Consider the following 19,540-nt stretch of genomic DNA (forward strand, 5'->3'; position numbering starts at 1 on the left):
TCCCTATAGGAGCTCACTTCTCCAGTACGGCCTCTCAAGAAGACTCCGCTCAGAAAACGTTTTGGCGAACCTGGGGCTGGGTGAGCGGGACGGGAAGAAAGCACCACTGTTCTTCCGGGTACCAAGCACTGGAGGTCAGGGAGGTGGCCGCCGAGTATCGTTCAGGGACTGCCCTCTATGTAGGGTAGGCCCAACGATCCGTCTCACCAGCAATCCCCGGTGCAGCGTCTCGTCCAGTGGGGCGGCCCCAGCCCGAGGCGCCGCAGATCGCAGGGCTGCGAGTCGGACACCCCCATCTGGCTCTGAAGACTGCGCGGGTCTGCTCACCACTGAGGCGGCAGCAGCGGCTAGAGAGGCGGCCTGGCCCTGGGCGCCGCGTGGGTGCGGCCGCAAGGAACGTGTGAGGGGCGTGCCCAGTGCTACTGGCCTTGTAGCCATTTTAGGAGGAAATCCGGATCCCTACTCGGAGGTGCGGCTTCAATTTCAATAACTTTATTGGTGCCCCTAACCGCAGAACAGCAATTGCACCAGTGGCCCCGGGAAGCGGGAGCGCATGGCGGGAGGTGATTGGCGGTGGGGGATGATTAGAGTGGGGGTAGTGAGCGCGGGGATGCGGGAGAGTTTCCGAAAGCTGATTTCCTGAGGAGGAGGGCGGTGAGAGGACCTAGGGATATCTGGGTCCTCCTAGACGCTGGAGAGGGAGGGGATCCTTGGGCACGGCTTCACTGGAGTGGGGATTCCCTGCCCGGGTCCCAGGTCGCAGGGGCGGGACCGGGAGCGTCCTTGACGCAACCGTTGGGATATCCCCCGCCCCTTGTCCTTCTCCGCGGCAGGTGGCTCCCGACTCGAGCCGCAATCATGGGAAACACCGCCAGCGACCGGGTGTCCGGGGAGCGCCACGGCACCAAGGCAGCGCGCACCGAGGGTGCCGGCGGCCATGCCCCGGGCAAGGAGCACAAGATAATGGTGGGGAGCACCGATGACCCAAGCGTCTTCAGCCTGCAGGACTCCAAGGTTGGTGGCGGTGCTTCAGGAGGTTTGGTTCACGGGCTCCTCTTCCCTTTCTTGGTTCTTTCTCATCACACTGACTTGGGTTACGATATTTTGAATTAAAGGGGTTTTCGAGGGTCGGGGGTGTTGGATAATTTCTCTTGCGGTGCTGATTCAAAATAGGATGAAGAGATAGAATTCTTATTTTCCTGGTTTTCTGACTAATCTTTTGGCCACATTTTTAGGATGCGGGATAATAAACCCCCACAGAATCCGTGGCTGTAAAAGGCATGGTTGCTCTTTTCCAGAGTATTGCTAAATTATGAGCTGTAAGCCCTAATGGAAAACTTCAGAGGGTAGGTTGCCAGAGCTGCTGACCATAGGTGACAGCTTCTCAGTTTGTCCTGAGGTGGGCGAATGAATTTTCTTTTTCTTGATAACTTCTATGTGTGTGTATCATTTTTGCCCTAGAAGCTTAGCACGTCTGTTTCTCTTCACCCATTGGTGTGGCTGTTAGCAGCAACCACTTGCTTATCTGCATAATTAAGGAGCCCTGGTGGCGCAATGGTTAAGAGCTGGACTGCGAATGGAAAGGTTGGTGGTTTGAATCCACCCACCCGCTCTGTGGCGATCTCATCCCATAAAAATTACAGTCCGGAAAACCCGGTGGGGCAGTTCTACTCTGTCACATGGGGTCGGTATGAGTCGAAATCTACTCCACTGCATCCAACAACAACAATCCTAGTTTTGGGGACCAATAAAGGATATCATTTAGTTGTCTAATCAATTTCATATGTATTTCATGGTCGTGTTGGCCGAGGCTGTGCTTCTTTAACACCCAGCTACTCCTCAAATGGGAAAGCAAATGATTCTTGGACTCCAGGCTTTCTCCACTTCCCAGCAGTACCTCAGAATGTTGCCATGGCTAAAAAAAAAACGACAACCCATAGCTGCCCTGAGACCTTGCTCTCAATTCCAAGGCAGCAACTTGTGTTCATCCTACAGAAAGGACAGATGGGGCTGACAGCATTGTGATTACCATCCTAATGTTTCTAATCAATTTAGAGCTTTCAGCATTAAATACATTTAATTCATCCATATAGATGGACTGGACTGAAATAGAAAAATGGAGGAATTGAAGAGACTGGGATATGTTTCTTATTACCTCATCATTTCCCACCAAGCTGGAGTTTTAGACTGTAAATAGAGTATTATCTGCCACATTGGTAGCATGAAATTTGGAGTATATGGTTTGTATATTTGTTTGGAGTCCAATTGAGAAAATAATCACAGAGGAAGAAGTAAGTGAAGGTAATTGAAAGGAGCATTTCTAGGGGTTTCTTCTCTGTTCTTTTCTTCCCTCTCCCACTTCAGGACTTCTGTTTCATCTTTTGGGCTGTCTAAGCAGCCGTCTGAATTTTCTTTGTCAAAGCTTTCTCGAAGATGATCTGCATCATTATATTTTTACCCTTTTCCTACTCTGATGACTCAGTATTTAAGTATTTGTCAAATAGTGACTGCAGTAATCGGTGTCCTGAATAAAAGCCTGCATTGGGGCCTATTTTGGATCATTCTTTCCCTCACTTCAATCTTGATATTTGAGAGATGAGAGAATTGGTTTAGGTAATTTTAAGGTCTCTTCCCAATATAAACTTCTATACTTCTAAATCTATCCCCTTCACTTTTTCCATCAACATTTTATAAAAACCTTCAAGCTATCATTCTAATTGTTGTTTTGCCTCTTTTCTTGGTGATTTTGCTGTTTAACTTGGAGTAAACAATCTTTCTGCTAGTCAGCTGCCCTCATGCCTACCACATAATGTTATATGTGGAAGGCCTTTACTCCAAAGTGAGGCATATTAATAGTTTGTAGCTTTCAAATTCTACACTGAAAATCCTAAGTCATAAAATAATGATAGAAATGGTGACAGTGGTGCCAGCCTTCTTTAGTGGACTAGTTCAGTGGTTCTCCATCCTAGCATGTTAGAATCACCTGATGTTTTTAAAAACATCTTATGGAAAATTTACAAAGTAGGGAGAATAGTATAACGAATCCTTGTATAACATGAAAGTTCTTTCAGTTATCTTTATCCATTTACTTTGAATTATGCAGCTACCAGTGTCTCACAGTATAGTTTTGAGGACTATCAAAAGACAGTATAAACGGTAAACTACCTCAACTATTTTAAATAGAAAACCCAAATGAATACCATAAGCTAGTCCTTTTTTTTTTTAACCCAGGTTATTTTATTTAGTAGTATTTTGACTTAGTATATATTGTCTTATTTACCTATTTGCTAAAGTCATTTTTTGCCAATCTAAAGTGAGACATCGGTGGTTCAGTGATAGAATTCTCACCCTTCCTGCTGGAGACCTAGGTTCGATTCCTGACCAATACTCACCAAGCACAGCCACCACGCATCCATCTGTCCATGGAGGCTTGCATGTTGCTAGGTTGCTGAACAGATTTCAGTGGAGCTTCCAGACTAAGACAGACTAGGAAGAAAGTCCTAGCGATCTACTCCTGAAAATCAGCCAATGAAAACCCTATAGATCACAATGCTCCCAGCAGCAGCTGATCAGGGGGATGGCGCAGGTCTGGGCAGCATTCCATAGTGCACAGGGTCACCATGAGTCAGGGGCTGACTCCATGACAGCTAACAACAAAATGGGGGATCATCAAACTTTTTCTGTAAAGGGCCAGATAGTAAATATTGTAGACTTTGCAGATCATACGGTCTCTTAGTCAGCTACTCATTTCTGTCACTGTAGTGCAAAAACAACTGTAGACAATATATAAATGAATGGCTGTGCCTTTGTTCCAATAAAACTTTATTTACAAAAACATCTGACCTACTGGCCATCGTTAGCCAACTCGTGGTCTAGAGGATAGTAGTGAAAAAAAAAAACTACTAAGTAAACAGTTAATTTTTCTCAGAATCTTGCAAATTTGATATTGGAATTGCTTTAAAGGAAGCTGTATTTTTGATTTGTTGCTCCTTAAGCCTCCAGGATTTTCATCTCTTCTCCTGAAATAATTAGCATAAAGCTGGCATAGGTGAGCAAGTTAAGATTTCATAACCACGTCTCAAATTTTAAGAAATCTATCCTCTGATATTTGAATTTTTAATATTCATTCTTCTTGTAACCTGGTAGCTACAATGGAGTTTATGAGTTACTTATGAATTTCAGTATCCCCAACTTCCATTACGACTGATAATCAAAAGCTGTTTATATTTGTCTATGAAAATAATATGGGTCTTATTTTTTATATACTTTATATATACTTTATATACTTAGTTCTCATATGCTTTCTCCTAAGAGGCATTCAGAAACATCATAATTGCCTCCCTATGAGTTAAATTGGTAATAGGAATAAGCTTCCCCCTCCCCCCCTTTTTTTTTTCAAAAAGGGCGAGCCTAAGGCTCTGAAAGCTCCCTGGGTGGCATGAACAGTTAGCTGAAGGTTGGCGGTTCAGATCCACTCAGAGGAGTCTTGGAAGACAGACCTGGTGATCTGCTTCCAAAGTCACAGTCTTAGAAACCCTGTGGAGCAGTTCTCCACAGAACCAACTCAATGGCAACTAACAATAACAGCAGCAGTTCTCTGAAAGAATGAGTGATGTGTACAGACTTGGAAGTTACCCTGTGAGCTGGGTAGTAATTGAGCATAAGCCATTTGACTATTTTTGGTTCTAGATGAGTTCTTTTTCTTTAGTTTGTTCACAACCTGATTTAGTTGCTAGTTTCAGGGCGTATTGATCCTTTGCAGAAGCTACTACCCCTCTCCGCTCTAGGGAGGTGTCTTAGTTTCCTAGGGCTGCCATATAAAATACCATAAAGTGGGTGGCTTTAAATAATAGAAATTTATTATCTCAGAGATCTTGAAACTAGCAGGCCAAATTGGGGTATTGACTGTGTTGGTTTCTTCTAAGGGCTTTGAGAGAGGAACTGTTCCATGCTCTCTCCTAGTTTTTAGTGGCTGCTGGCAATCCTTGATGTTCCTTTGCTTGTGCTTCTAGACTTGCTCTGTTATATGATATCTTCCCCATTTGTGACTATTTTCATGTCTGCCAGACCCTTTTATAAGACACTACTCAGAAGGGATTAGGATTAAGACCCACCCTACTTTGGTATGACTTAAGTGATAATATCTTCAAAGAAAGACCCTATTTCCCCAAACAAGGTCACATTGACAGCTACACTGGTTAGGACTTCAACACATCTTTTTGGAGGATAAAATTCAACGTTAAAAGGCGAGTGACATTTTAAGAATCCTTGGGTAACAATTTATTCTAGGGATAACCTACTTCTTACAGCTCCCTGGGGACAAAGAGTTTGTATCATGGCAGCAAGATTTGGAGGACGCCGTAAAGCCCACACAGCAGGCTCGGCCCACTGTCATCCGCTGGTCTGAAGGCGGCAAGGAAGTCTTCATCTCTGGGTCCTTCAACAACTGGAGCACCAAGATTCCCCTGATTAAGAGGTAAAGATAAGCATCTTGGTTGAGTCTACAGGGTCCAGGAATAGAGATATGTTTTCCTTTCTCAAAAGAGAGACCTGGCTGGGCTACTCTTCTCCAACTGCTGGGGACTCTCTGGAAGATACTCTTGTTTGTGACCACTTACTATATCCATAGCATTTTTTTTAACCTCATAGTGAATCAGAGATATTTTACCACTTAGAATGCCATTGCCTCAGAGGAACTTATAATCTTTGTGAGTACATACTTTAGGACTATGTTAACACAAGTCCTTTCTATGCTTCCACAAAGTCTTCTGTATCTGGCTGAGTCCACTTGCTCTAACTTAATGCATTAAAGCAGAACACATTGTGAAGTTTTAGGTGGTTAATCATCTGTCACTTGTAGAGCAATAATTAATTATTCAATTGGTTATCAGAATGGCCTTTGCTTGGTAGATAGTTTGCTGGAAAAGGCTCACCAAAATATGGAAAGGATATCTTGAGGCACTTCAATACCCTAAACCCACCTGTTATCTTATTTACACATGTGAGGGGTCTGTTTTGTTGAAGCAAAATAGTTGTACTAAGGTAAACCATTTTGGGGCATCAAATTGATTTTCTTTTCCCAGTTATTAGTTAAGAACTAAAGTTGTCGGGAGGGCCTGGCAAATACATGTCCAAGGTGATGATAAAAAAAAAAGAGGAGAATGGTTTCATAAATTGTTTTCTACTCCAGTGGTTACAAAGGCTTAGGATCACGGCAGATCATGGGTATGATACTGTGATTGCCACATGGTGGTTATATTCTGTCTTCTGACAGGAACTTGTTCTGTCTTTCTGTTTTCTTCTGTAGCCATAATGACTTTGTTGCCATCCTGGACCTTCCTGAGGGAGAGCACCAGTATAAGTTCTTCGTGGATGGACAGTGGGTTCATGATCCATCAGAGGTAAGGCCTTGATCTCTGAGGATACCCGTTGGCTTAACAGCCTTGTTTTAGCGATCATTCCCCTTGGCGTCAGACATCATTGCTTTCAGGATTGGTAGATGACAGCTCCCCTACACTGGAGGATTTCTCTCTTGATAAAAGATGGGGTGCTGAATATGATCATTTTTTATTTTTACCAAGAGGAGAGTTGGATGGAAGAGATGGATTTGAAAAGGAGATTCATTAATTTTTTGTATTCACTGTTTCAGCCTGTGATTACCAGTCAGCTTGGCACAATTAATAATTTGATCCATGTCAAGAAATCGGATTTTGAGGTGTTTGATGCTTTAAAGCTAGATTCTATGGAAAGCTCAGAGACATCTTGCCGAGGTAATTTTGTAGTATTTGCTGTTTCTTGCTGTGTCTATATTATAATGCATGTCCCTTCCCAAGAGTGTTTTCCCCCCATTTTCTTTACGAGAATTTTCTGAATCCTATATACCATATTTTTTTGCAAATAACGTGCCCACGTAAGTGACACGCCCACACATATAAAGCTTGGAAATGATGAAATTAAGTAAAACGGTTCTGGCATAATGCGAGCATTATTTGCTGTAATCTTTATGGGAGCAGATCACCAGGTATTTCTCCGGTGGAACTGCTGAGTGAGCTCGAACCACCAGCTTTGCGGTTAAAATATGGTGTATGTTTCTCCTGTAAACATTCAGGTCCCCTTCTCTGAGGCAGAGCTCATCTCAGCCCAGTATATTTTATTTCAAACTTTTTAACCAGGACCTATAGTAAGATATTTATTTTGCCTTGCCACCCAACACACTGAGCCCTGGTGCACAGTGGTTAAGAGCTCGGCTGCTAAGCAGAAGGTCAGCGGTTAGAATCTACCAGCCGCTCCTTGGAAACTCTGTGGGGCAGTTGTGCTCTGTCCTGTAGAGTCGCTATGAGTTGAAATCAGTTCGATGGCAGTGGGCTTGTTTGTTTGTTTGTTTTGATCCAACACACACACACACACACACACACACACAACTATAACACAAGTCTCATCCTATGATGTTTGCCCTTATTACAGATGGTGCACTCTACTTTCTATTTTATCTTTTCTTTTATAACCCACTAATCGGCCATGGCCTGTCATTTAAATGATTATTTCTAGTACTATTTCAAGCTTTTCATTCACCTTTGGTGGTGTCATCCAGCAGAGGCTAGATGCCTGGTTTGCCTTGTTTAGTTGCCTTGGCTTAGTTCTGCTAATTTCAGAGCTTGGTTGACAGTTCTATAGTTTATAAGGTCCTAAATGCTACGTGGTGCAGCGGTTAAAGCAATTGACTACTAACCAAAAGGTCAGCGGTTCGAAACCATCAATGGCTCCGAGGGAGAAAGATGTGGCAGTCTGCTTCTGTAAATTTACAGCCTTGGAAACCCTGTGAGGTTGCTATGATTTGGAATGGACTCGATGGCACTGGGTTTTGTAAATGCTACATAATGTGCAATGGTTAAACACTCAGCTGTTAACTGAATAGTTGACGGTTTGAACTCATCTAGCAGTTCCTTGGGAGAAAGTCCTGCTGATCTGCTCCCATAAAGATTACAGCCTAGAAACCTTATGCAGCAGTTCTACTGTATCACATGGGATCGCCATGAGTCAAAGATTGACGAACAGCACCTTACAGTGACAAATGCTACATACTTACAGGTATGACAGTCCTTGGGGAGAAAAGATAAAAAACAGAAACATTAAAACAATTCTTATGTGTGTATATTAGCTGAAATTAACTCTGCTAAAATAAGAGAGTCCTTGGTAGGGGAAAAAACCTTTATGCTTTTTTTCCCCCAATATTATTTTTCTCTAAGGCCTTCATCTCTACTTGCATTCACTAAAGTACCAGAAGAGTGGTTTGCTAACTGCACTCAAAGTTACCATTTTGTTATTTTACACTAAAGGCTGTGACTTTTTATAGAATTGTGCCCTATATTCTCAGGGAACACATTTCTCCCTTGTGGGTTCAAAGCCTGTGTCTGCTACTGACTAGATTTACCATTATGGACAAGTCACTCAACCTTTCTGCATCTCAGTTCCTCACCTGTAAAATCAGAGGCTTAGACTCTCCATGATCCTCAGCTGAGGAGATAAAGTACTTCAAGTGGGGCATACTAGAATCTCAGAGCAGAAGGGGAGTGGTTTATGCAGTTCCTAAAAGAATCAACAGTATAGTAATTGTTTAGAAAAAAATCTAAAATACTGTTTTTGTTATATAAAGTCTGAAAGTAAAATTGGATAATCTTCTTGATCAGTGGTGCCATGATAAGTAAGTTTTTAAAATACTGAATTAAATGATGAGGTCACCTGTGACTCGAAATTTTTGCATAGTAATAATAATATATAATAATAATATATAATAGACATATAACCATAATTATATATAGAGAGGACTAGCATACTTTCGCTATTTCTTTCTTTCTCCTTCCGTCTAGTTTTCTGATCCATTAGACTAAGACTTAGAATAAATTCTATTAGAAATCTGCAGATAACGGGTTCTAATCTATACTCAGTAACCATCTAGCTGTGTATGTGACTTTGAGTGACTCACTTGACCAATTTGTTTGTTTTTTGGTGAAAAGGTAATAAAAACTGTCCTATATACTTCGCAAGGTTATTTTGTAGGTCAAGTGACAAAATACTTGGAAGTACTTTGAAAAGTTTCAAGTTTATATATTAAGATACTGTTTAATAACACATTGTTACTACCTTTTTCTTTTGTTTTATATATATTTAGCTGAAATTTGGGTTGTTAATTCTGGTTATTAAAATGATTTTTCATTGGAGAATATAACCAAACTCATTGCTGTCCAGTGATTTCCAACTCAGCAACCCTATAGGACAGAGTAGAATTGTCCCAAGGGTTTCCAAGGCTGTAAATGTTTACGGAAACAGACTACCACATCTTTCTCCTGTGGAGCAGTTTGAATTGCCGACCTTTTGCTTTGCAGCTGAGTGCTTTAACCGCTGCACCACAGGGGCTCCTTTATAGTCCTTGGAGACTATAAAAACATAAAATTTTTCAAACAAAAACAAATTATACCATCATGTAGTTCTCTTCATTTTTGTATATTTCCTTCTAGTTAGTGTACATTTTTTCTCATTTTTTAATTGAAATAGTAATTCATATACCATACAATTTAAAAAGTGTACAATTCAGTGGTTTTTTTAGTATAGTCACAAGGTTATGCAACAATCACTACTAATTCCAGCACATTTCAGCACCCCCAAAAGAAACCTTATTAGCAGAAAAATTCCTTCCTTCTCCACCCACCCACTAACCTATCTGTCTCTAGATTTGCCTACTCTAGATTTTCCTAGTCAGGATATTTCCTGTAAATGGAATTATATGGCATGTGGTCTTTTGTGACTGGCTTCTTTCACTTAGCATAATGTTTTCAGGGTTCATCCATGTTGTAGCATGTATCAGTACTTCATTCCTTTTTATGGTTGAATAATGTTCCGTTGTATGGGTATACCACATTTTGTATATCCGTTCGTTGTTTATTTTCACTCCTTGGCTATTGTGAATAATGCTGCTATGAACATTTGTGTGAATATGGTTTCATTTATCTTGTGTATATACCTAGGAATGGAATTGTTCAACTCCATGTTTAATTTTTTTTTTTCTTCCTATGTTTAACTTTTTTTCCCCCCATTTTTAACTTTTTGAGGAACTGCCAGGCTGTTTTCCAAAGCGGACGAATCATTTTACGTTCCCACTAGCAATGTATGATGTATGAGGATTCCAGTTTCTCTTGTTATTGTCTGTCTTTTTGATTATAGGCATCGTAATGGGTGTAAAGTGATTTTTTATTGTGGTTTTGATTTGCGTTTCCCTAATGACTGCTTCAGGAGGCTTTGAGTGGCACAAACAGTTAAGCAGTGCTCAGCTACTAACTAAAAGGTTGGAGATTTGAATCCACCCGGAGGTGCCTTGGAAAAAAATGCCTGGTGATCTACTTCTAAAAGATCACAGTCATGGAAAACCCTATGGAGCATAGTTCTACTCTGCCACACATGAGGTTTCTCTGAGTCAGGCTTGCCATAGTCCAGGTGGACTCGATGGCAACTGGTTAATGACTGATACATACATTTTGTCTTCATTGTTGCAGTCATTGTAGTATCAATAGTCTTAGAGTTTATAACCTTGTCTGTTGCTGGCGTGAAATAAAGAAGATATCTAACCTTTTCATATTGTTTGACAGCTTAAAAGGCATCTTCACAGTTGTTATATCCTTTGATTCCTACAAAAACCCTGTAAGTAGGTCAGGGGCTATTATTTTATGAATGAGGTAACTAGATGTAGTGAAGGGATTTGTCCAAGCCCATACGGCTAATAAATACAGTAGCTCTACCCTGAGCCTAGGTCTTATATCCATCATTTCTCCCTCTTTTCTCTACATCATGCTGCCATGTCTAGGAAGCCCATGGTGGGTGTCCAGGATGACCCAGACTCCTTTGGCTACCTGACAGTTGTAGACCTAACAGGTAACAAGTTCATGGTCCATGACTTCTACCCATATTTAATATTGTTGCTGTGTGCCGTTGAGTCAATTCCGGCTCATAGTGACCCTATATGACAGAGTAGAACTGCCCCATATAATTTCCTAGGCTGTAATCTTTACAGGAGCAGATCACCAGGTCTTCTCTCACACAGAATGGCTTGGTAAGTTTGAACCGCCAACTTTTCATTTAGCAAGTGCTTAACCATTGTGCCACCAAGGTGGCTCATACTTCATATTAGTTGTCATGTATTGACAGCTTTTTCCATGCATTTTTGCTGATTCTTCAACTTTTCCTCATATTTGGATAAATATCTTTCAGACCTTTCCAGCTCACCCCCAGGGCCTTATGGTCAAGAAATGTATGTGTTTCGATCTGAGGAGCGATTCAAGTCCCCACCCATCCTTCCTCCTCACCTTCTCCAAGTTATTCTTAACAAGGACACTAACATTTCTGTGAGTACCCTGCTAGTATCTCTAGGGAATCTAGGGGTCACTAGGACCATTTGGGCCAAAGTTTAGTAATATTAGAGGTTGGGAGCAAAGGTGTGTCAGAATATAAGTCGGATACATATAAATAGCATTATAGGTTTCTTTTTCTGGGACTGTGTTGTGGTTTCCTCAGATGCTGGTATTAAAACTCAATTGTCTCCTCTTCCTAAAGAGAATGTATTATTGATATAAAATCAGACCCAGCACTGTGGATTGTTAGAATCAATTTCTGGAGCTTCTATTTCAGCACTGTAGAGGGAGTGCTTATCATTTGAAGGTATACAAAAGAAGTTTAATTTTTTTTTTTCTTCAGTTGCAAATAATTTACATGTCCGTTCAATCCAGTTGATTCCACTAAGATTGTTTTTCATGTCTTAACAGAAATCTTCTATATGTGTGTTGTAGGCAAGATTTTTGTTTTAGCCCTATCAAGGAAGATTAATACGTGTTGAGGCTTAGGGTTTCTGCCCTGGACTCAGAATTTTCCTAATTTTTTGTAATGAGAATATATTATTGCTATAAAGTGAGGTGGAGATGAGTGCATTGGTTAAGGCGAAAATATGTTCCTAGTTTAGTGTTTCTGATTAGTTTCAAAGACCTCTGAAGAAGAGTAAGCTCTTTATGTCATTTCACTCCATTTAGTGATTTTTTTTTTCTCTTAGTGTGACCCAGCCTTGCTCCCTGAGCCCAACCATGTTATGCTGAACCATCTCTATGCGTTGTCCATTAAGGTAAGTGATGGGCCTGGCTCTTCACAGGATAAGGGTAACACACGTTCTCCAGTGGTTGGTTACTTGCTCTCCTCCTTCACTGAAGCGAAAACTGGCAGTAATGGTTAGATGATAGGAGGAAGAATTTTCTTTTATTAGCTAGTGCAGGTTTTTGTTTGTTTTTTTATTTTCAGTCTCGATATCAGTCTCTGTATCTCTCAATTGCCCTGAGATTGAATTGCTTTTTTTTGCTTGGCAACTTTTTTTTAGGGGACTAGAAGCTTTGTAGCGAATACTTAAGTTTGAGGTCATAGCAGTAAGATTTCACTCTTGAAGGTGAGAGGCCTGGGAATAAATTGGCCACATCACATCTGCAGAAAAAGCAAATTTAGCTTCTAGTTCAAAGAATGCTTGAATGTGATATTAAGCCTTCTGCTTTCTTAAAGGTAGACAGAATTTACTTCCAGATGCTTGGGGCATAAGTACCCAAGTGCTTCCATCTCTCCTGTGCAGTAGGTAGAGTTCAAGTGTGACCAGATTTACTCTGTCTCCTCCAACTCTAGAGTCCTCCACTGGTTTCCCTGCTGCTTTAGAGTCTGGGTTGAAAATACCCATGCTGTTCTCTCTTGTCATGTCTTGTGGTTTGGCTGTTGGAATGAAGTTACATATCTCAGTGGCTGATCATCATTGGAATCACCTCGGGAGGTTTGGAAAAATACAGATTCAGAGGTTCTGTACCCAGAGATTCTGAATGAGTACATTTAGGATGAGACTCAACCCAGTGGCTCAGTGGTTAAGTGCTTGGCTGCTAACCGAAAAGTTGGTAGTTTGAACCCACCCAGCATCTCTTCGGGAGAAAGACCTGACAATCTGCTTCCAGGAAAGCAGATTACAACCAAGAAAACCCTATGGGGCAGTTCTACTCTGTCATATGGGGTCACTATGAGTCGGAATCAACTTGACAGCACCCAACAACAACAAGATGGGACCTAGTAATCTATTTTTTAGTTGTTTATATTTCTTAGATGTGCAGCCAGATTAGGGAATTTACTAATACATTTGATTTACAGATTATGTGGTGCTTTTGAAGTATTTATTATTGAATTTAATTTTTATAATAACCTTATGAGGTAAGTATTCTTTTTAACCCCTGTTTTATAGATAAAGAAACTAAGGCTCAGAGAAGGTCAAATTGCCAGTAAGTACCAGAGACAGGACTGAGGTCCAGTCCTCCTATCCTAATCCCATGTTCTTTCCTATATATCATTGTGCCAGGTCTTTCCAAGTAGTTCTTTCTCTCATCTGCTCCTCATTTCTACTAAAATCTTCCTGGAGTTGGATTTTTTTTTTTTTTGATCTCCCTTGCTCCTATTATATGTAGGCTGTGATCAGCATATTCTTCTCACAGGGTGTTAACCTGAGAAACATTCATTGTGGATAATACAGTATGGGGGAAGACAGGAGGATACATTGTTTTCTAAATTGAATTATTGTGGGTTCTTTGTGATCAGATTGAAGTTTGCCTGCTGTGACTGCTCTTTGGCTGTCCATTGATATCCACAAGCCTGCTGTCTATTCCTATGGCACACCCCTGGTCTGTAACATAAGCCTGGGAAACGGTACCTCTACCTCTCTTCATACTGGTTGCTGCCTTGGCAGGGGTGTTGATCATTGTGGTTCAGCTTGACCTTGACCCATTCCTGCTTCTCTACTATTTAGGCTCTTTGGAATTGATCCATTGGATTGAGTGTCTTTCTAGGGAGAATTTTGGGATTTAGTGGACTTCCTGAGTCCCCTCTAGATCAGAGAAGACTTTTTGAGTTCCTCCCTGGTATTAAATGGAAATTGATCTGCTTTGGGATTTAAAGATAGTTTTACAAAAGGATCTCTTCCCTGTGTTGTTCTTCTCATGGCATTTAAGTGTTCATTTTATAAATGGATGCTGAGATATTTCATCCCTTTATTTTTCATTTATTTATTTACTGGTTGCTAGTTTTGAGCCCAGTGTTAGAATTTGGGCTGTTCTGTGTCAGGTACTGTGCCAGATAGTCTCATGTAATCATTAGAGCCATCTTAATGATAGGTGCTATCCTTTATATCGATGAGAAAAAAGACTTGGAGAAGTTGAGTAGATCACCTAGGACTACAAATATAGTAACGATGAGTCAGGATTTTAACTCAAGCTGATTTGACTCCCAAACCCAGCATTTTTCTATTATATCAAACTATCTCTGTTAGAAAATGAGTGACTGTGAAGGACTGATGGCTGGGAAGAGCCTGAATGAATGAATTAGCTGCATGTGTTTCTTTCTCTTGCAGGACAGTGTGATGGTCCTTAGTGCCACTCATCGCTACAAGAAGAAGTATGTCACTACTCTGCTATACAAGCCCATCTGAAGGGATCCCTTCCTGCCTCCCGGGATTCTGGAGAAGCCTCTCCCTTAACCTTTGTGGACTGAGCCAGTCTTACCTGAGACTGAAAGGCTGATTTGCTTTGAGGCTGATATGTGTGTGTCAGAGCCTCTGAGTAGGATGCTCTCCTTTTGTATTTGATTGCAGATAAGAGCTTTTATGAGTTCATGGAATTTATTTTAAGAAAAAAAAGTCTGTATATGAGAGTAAGGTTATTGGAAGCCTCCTAGCCCCAGCTAGATGTATTCTTTCTGCCTATGGGCACTCACCAAGATCTGTTTGGGGGAACTGCAGGAAGGATGATACAGGAAGCTTTTTTTCTAAAATGAATGAACAGCAAACTCTCAGGATCCTTGTTGGATGAAGATTCTATCCCTGCCACCTTGAGTCTCCAAGGGATGGATCGTGCCAGATTGCTGCCCTACGCACAGCTGCCTCATTGCAGGGGCAGCTTTTCTTGCATGGGTTCTCTGTATTCCCAGAGTATGTGGCACATTCTGTGTATTTTGATACCCCTCAACAACCTTTCTTCTCATTTCACATTCTAGCTTTGATAGCCTCCTTCAGATCCCATACCTGATCCATATCTAACATAAAACTCACTGGGTAAGTGTCCCCTTTGAAAGACTCTGTTGGACCTGACCCACTTCAGAGACTAGGATTGCCAGAAGGGTTCCTTTTCAGCCCAGCAGAGGCCCAGGCCTCTTTATCACTGCTTGTTTGAACTTCCATTAAAGGAAAGATGACTCTGCGTTAGGAAAGACAGAAAGCGGAAGACTTCCTTGCTTGTTTTAATTTGGTGCCACACCTTACTATGTTGGCACATTTTTGTAGGTTTTCCCTCCCGGCCCAGGCCTGCTTAATGTCTTTTTGTTTTTTTTTTTTCTCAGAGCAGACAGTTCTGAAGTAAGGTAAAAATGGAACCAGGGAAAACCTTCGTGTTTTTCATCCCTGGAAGATTTTTATGTGCCTACATTTTTCTTTAATTGGGGGGGAAAAAAGCCTTTTCATTGATCTAAAGAGATTGTATAGGAAAACTTCAGGCTCTTGGGAAATGGTTCCTAAGATTTTCTTCTCTAGTCTAGCCTGCTACAATCTTATATAAGTATGGCCGACCCCGTGCATTACATTAAGCACTGCTCTCAGTACACAAATTCATTCAGTTCTTTTGATGCATCTGAAGAATTCCTTCAAAAGGGCATCAAAAGATTGATTAGGCCAAGGTGCAAGAATGTAACCCTGGTGTTCCAATCATGAAAAGTATGACTCTTTGCACTAAGCTCTAACAGGATCATTTTGTTCTTCTGCCTCCTCTTTTTAAATGTTTGAGAATGCATTGGGGTCAATCATGTCCATTTGTGGACTGAAAAGTAGCTGTTCAGTCTATTCCTGGGGTTCCAAGTATCTGTGGCTCTTCCATTTTACAGATAAATGCAAGTCAGACACCCAACACTGAAGGAGGCCAGCTCTTCATGATTGAGAGACTCCCTGACTGCTAAGATGAGCCCAACCACACTGAGAGGGCACTCACAGGTCAGTTTAGCTACCTCCTATCTTTCCCACGCACCGCTGGCAACACAGTTGTCTTCGGGGTCCAGAGACCTCTTGGATCCTAGGTGTGAGGTAGCAGGATGTGGGGTTGTTGTTTTGCTGGGATTGCAGAATACTCTGTGCTTAGGTGGTTAATTGCTGAGAGTAAATAACTGCTTTACCACCCAAGGCTACCTTCTGCAGTAGAAGGCTTTTGTGCAGAGCCTTTTATGGTCCCAACCACTTTTTGAACAGTGTGCCATTTTTTAAATCCAGGTTGAATGCTGTTATAACCAACTCTCAGGTTCTATATAGTCTTCAGTTGTACTAGAATTTTGTTTTTATCCAATACCCATTAAATAAGTGGCCATTTATGAAGATTCAAAATCTTTGTTATGTGGAGGATTTTGTTGTACTCATATTTCATGTAAACAGGGCTGAAGTATGATTATTTATGTGTTCATGTATTAAAATTTTTACTCCACACAGGTGTATCAGTAGAGTGGGGCAGGAAAAGAGATCCCTTCAATTTCTCTCAGGCTAGAGACTTCTGTGAACTGGGTCTGGCTCCAGTGACAGTAGGTTTTGGTGCTGGTGTCCTTCAGATCTTTCTAATTGGAAATATGCAGAGAGTGTCAGTTTCCCAAGTTCTGAGGTACTCTCTCAGCCAGATGTGAAATGAGAGCCTACCAGATGGTGTGGAAGGGGATGGGTAAGAGGAACTGCCCCTTCTCCATACTGAAAACACATCTCAAGGTCTTCTGAAACCCTATCACAATACTGGTCTGTCCCCACAGAAACTGTTTCAGAGGATAGAGAGGGAGGGAAGAAGGTAGCCCAGAGTACAACTCATTCATTCTTTTCTATGGGTTTGTTAAAGAGAGATTTTTATTTTCCACAGAAGAGAGTTTGAGAGTTTGGTAGATTTTGGAAATGAGTAAGGGGAGTAAAATTTTTTTTAGTCTTTTTTTTTGAGGAGGGGAGGGGTGTGCCGGGTGGGCTATAGGAGATTCACAGAGTCAAAGTTGACAGTAAGAAAATTAGCTCTTCAGGAGAGCTGGTCCTGAAAGAATTACAACTCGGTTTGGGGGTTGTGGGGAAAAGAAAGAAGAGTGACTGAGCTAGAGAGTGATATTAGAAAAACACTTAAGTAATTTAGAACTGAAAATATCCTCTTTTTTTACAATCAGACATAATGTGGCATCCTTGGATCTCAGTGTATAAAACTTGGCACTGCATAAAACATCTTCCCTTTGCCTCTCTGTTCCTTTTCTCTACTCTTTTCTGCTTTAACTTCATTTGTCAGGTGGACTTTATCAGGGTGTCAAGTCAACCATTACCTAAAACAAATAGACTAGTCATCTTGCTGGTACAGAGAACTTCCAGATCTTGGTTATTAGCTTGCTAAGAGCTTAGAGTTTTAACCTCTGTAGGCAACAGTCTGAATAGTACACCTAGTGGCAATGGTGTTGGCTTTTTTAAATATATATCCTTGTATGGTAGAGAAACCCTGTAAAAGAAGAATCTAAGAGAAGTTTCCAGGAGGATCCTACAAACCCAGGCCCACTCACTTCCCTCCAGTTGTTTCTAGTCTCTCGTAGACCCATTGGATCTGAGATGAAACCTTTGAAAAGTGTCAGTTCTCTGTCTATGCTGCTAAGATGAAGTTTAGAAAGAAGTGATACCTTCAGACTGGATTTATATTAATCTGAGGTATAATTGAAGGAGACATTATAATGATAGAATTCCCTGTTTAATTGGGGAAATAGGGCTTTTTAAATTTTGACCTCAACTAAAAATAATATGCAATAGTCTATGTTTGTGTGTGTTTGAAATACATTATATTCTCAGAGATTTCTAAAATCCTTACTGTTCAGTCATTTGAGGCATGGGCTTAAGAGCAGATACATAGTTTGTTCCTACATTATTCTGACTCATCCTTGAAGCCAAGGTTCTTGCTGTCTTCTACAAGCTGCTGCTGATCCAGTTACCCATGGGATGGGTAAGGGTTAGGGTCTTTTTAAAACTCTGTGGATCTAGGCATTTGTCTCTCCTTAGATGCCTATCACAATTGAAGGGCTATGATTTCTACAGTGAACCCAAATTTGAAGTAAAAAGGCCAACTGTATTTTAAAATTAGAAGAAAAAAAAGAAGGAACAACTCAAAAGTCTATTACTTATGCAATCCATTTCTTTGCAGTGGAATCCTTCTAGCATTCTAATTTGGGCTTTTGTCTTGATTTGCTTTTCTCAGTTGTGCTTTGAAGTGAATATGCTTTGTTAAAAATTAAGATATTAGTTCCAGCATTAGTTGATACTTGAGTTCACAGTGCTTTTGCAGCAACATTGGTGTGCGATACTAGACCTTCTTGGATTATGTAGGTGTCAGAAAGGTTAAATGGTCAAGAGATACCTACTTTAAGTTTTATATTAGGTATTGATCATCTTCCTTCTTTTTGATTCCGTTTCCCAGGATACTTACCCCACCCAGCTTACGGTTTTAGGACAGCCAAAACTCACTGATATTGATTAGTCCTAATCTCTGCACTTGGCCCCATATGTGAGACTTCTGTGAATTGTGGTAAATTGGAGGACGTTGGTTGTTATTATACTGAAGCATTTTGAATTGAGAGCAGTGCTGTATCTATCATAAATAGAACATAAGGCTGTAATTTGAAAGGGATTAAATATGTGAGAGTCCTTTAACTGGTGCTTTGTGTAACCTTTAATGGTTAGGCACAGAGCTGCTTCTCAGTATTTCACAAAGGGGTGGCATACAAGTACCGATTTTAAAGCTTTGCTCCAAATGTAATTTGTCACTGGACTCTAACACGTCTGAAGATTATATGATGTAACACGGAAATGTTGTGGGTTTTTTCCATAAAACTATTTAATAAAAGTATTATACAGCAATAATATTTGAGTTCTTCCTTGATTACTGGTTATATTATTAAGATCTATCTGCCCCAGAGGTCTCAGGACCTAGAGAATGTAAATTGCCAGCCAGGCACATTTGAGTAAAGGGAGAAGTTATAGATGCAGGGGACACAAGTGATGTTATCCTTCCACCTGCCATCTTCTTTTTGTTCCAGGCTACTCCAACATTAGAGGAATGTAAACTCAGTCAGTGTTCTGATTTTAAGCATTTTCTCTGAATTGCCTGCACACTAGCTGTCATTCTTTGCTGGATTAGCTGAGATACTAGATCAGTAGTTCACATCCCTGGCTGGTCATTAATACCATCTATGGAGATTTCTTTAAAAACATTGATGCCCAGTCAACTACCTCCACCCCAATTAAATCAAAATCTCCAGTATGGGGTCCAGGCATCTGTATTTTATTTTTTAAGCTCCCCAGATGAAACTCTTCTTCATGATACTGTAATGGTGGATACATGACATGCATTTGTCAAAACCCATAGAACTTCCAACACAAAGTGTGAACTCTAATGTAAACTAT

The 19,540-nt window shown here is 40.8% G+C and overlaps 1 protein-coding gene across 7 annotated transcripts; it reads left to right on the plus strand.

Annotated features, from left to right (window-relative positions):
* Positions 1-361: 361 nt before the first annotated feature.
* PRKAB2 (protein kinase AMP-activated non-catalytic subunit beta 2) lies at positions 362-18,994 on the plus strand. Of its 7 annotated transcripts, none has more exons than XM_004380331.2 (8): positions 495-563; positions 834-1,014; positions 5,310-5,476; positions 6,308-6,401; positions 6,650-6,770; positions 11,260-11,393; positions 12,092-12,160; positions 14,459-18,994. In XM_004380331.2, exons 2-8 carry the CDS (start codon positions 859-861, stop codon positions 14,534-14,536), a joined length of 819 nt encoding a protein of 272 aa, XP_004380388.1. In that variant the 5' UTR covers positions 495-563; positions 834-858; the 3' UTR covers positions 14,537-18,994. The 7 variants fall into 7 exon arrangements, with proteins under 7 accessions (XP_023590620.1, XP_004380388.1, XP_012412129.1 ...); XM_023734855.1 differs by lacking the exon at positions 495-563 and adding an exon at positions 13,301-13,337 and having other exon boundaries at positions 693-1,014; XM_023734852.1 differs by lacking the exons at positions 495-563; positions 14,459-18,994 and adding an exon at positions 362-469 and having other exon boundaries at positions 12,092-12,921.
* Positions 18,995-19,540: the final 546 nt, after the last annotated feature.

This window comes from Trichechus manatus, unplaced genomic scaffold (genome assembly GCF_000243295.1).
Source record: "Trichechus manatus latirostris isolate Lorelei unplaced genomic scaffold, TriManLat1.0 scaffold00073, whole genome shotgun sequence".
NCBI lineage: Eukaryota > Metazoa > Chordata > Mammalia > Sirenia > Trichechidae > Trichechus > Trichechus manatus.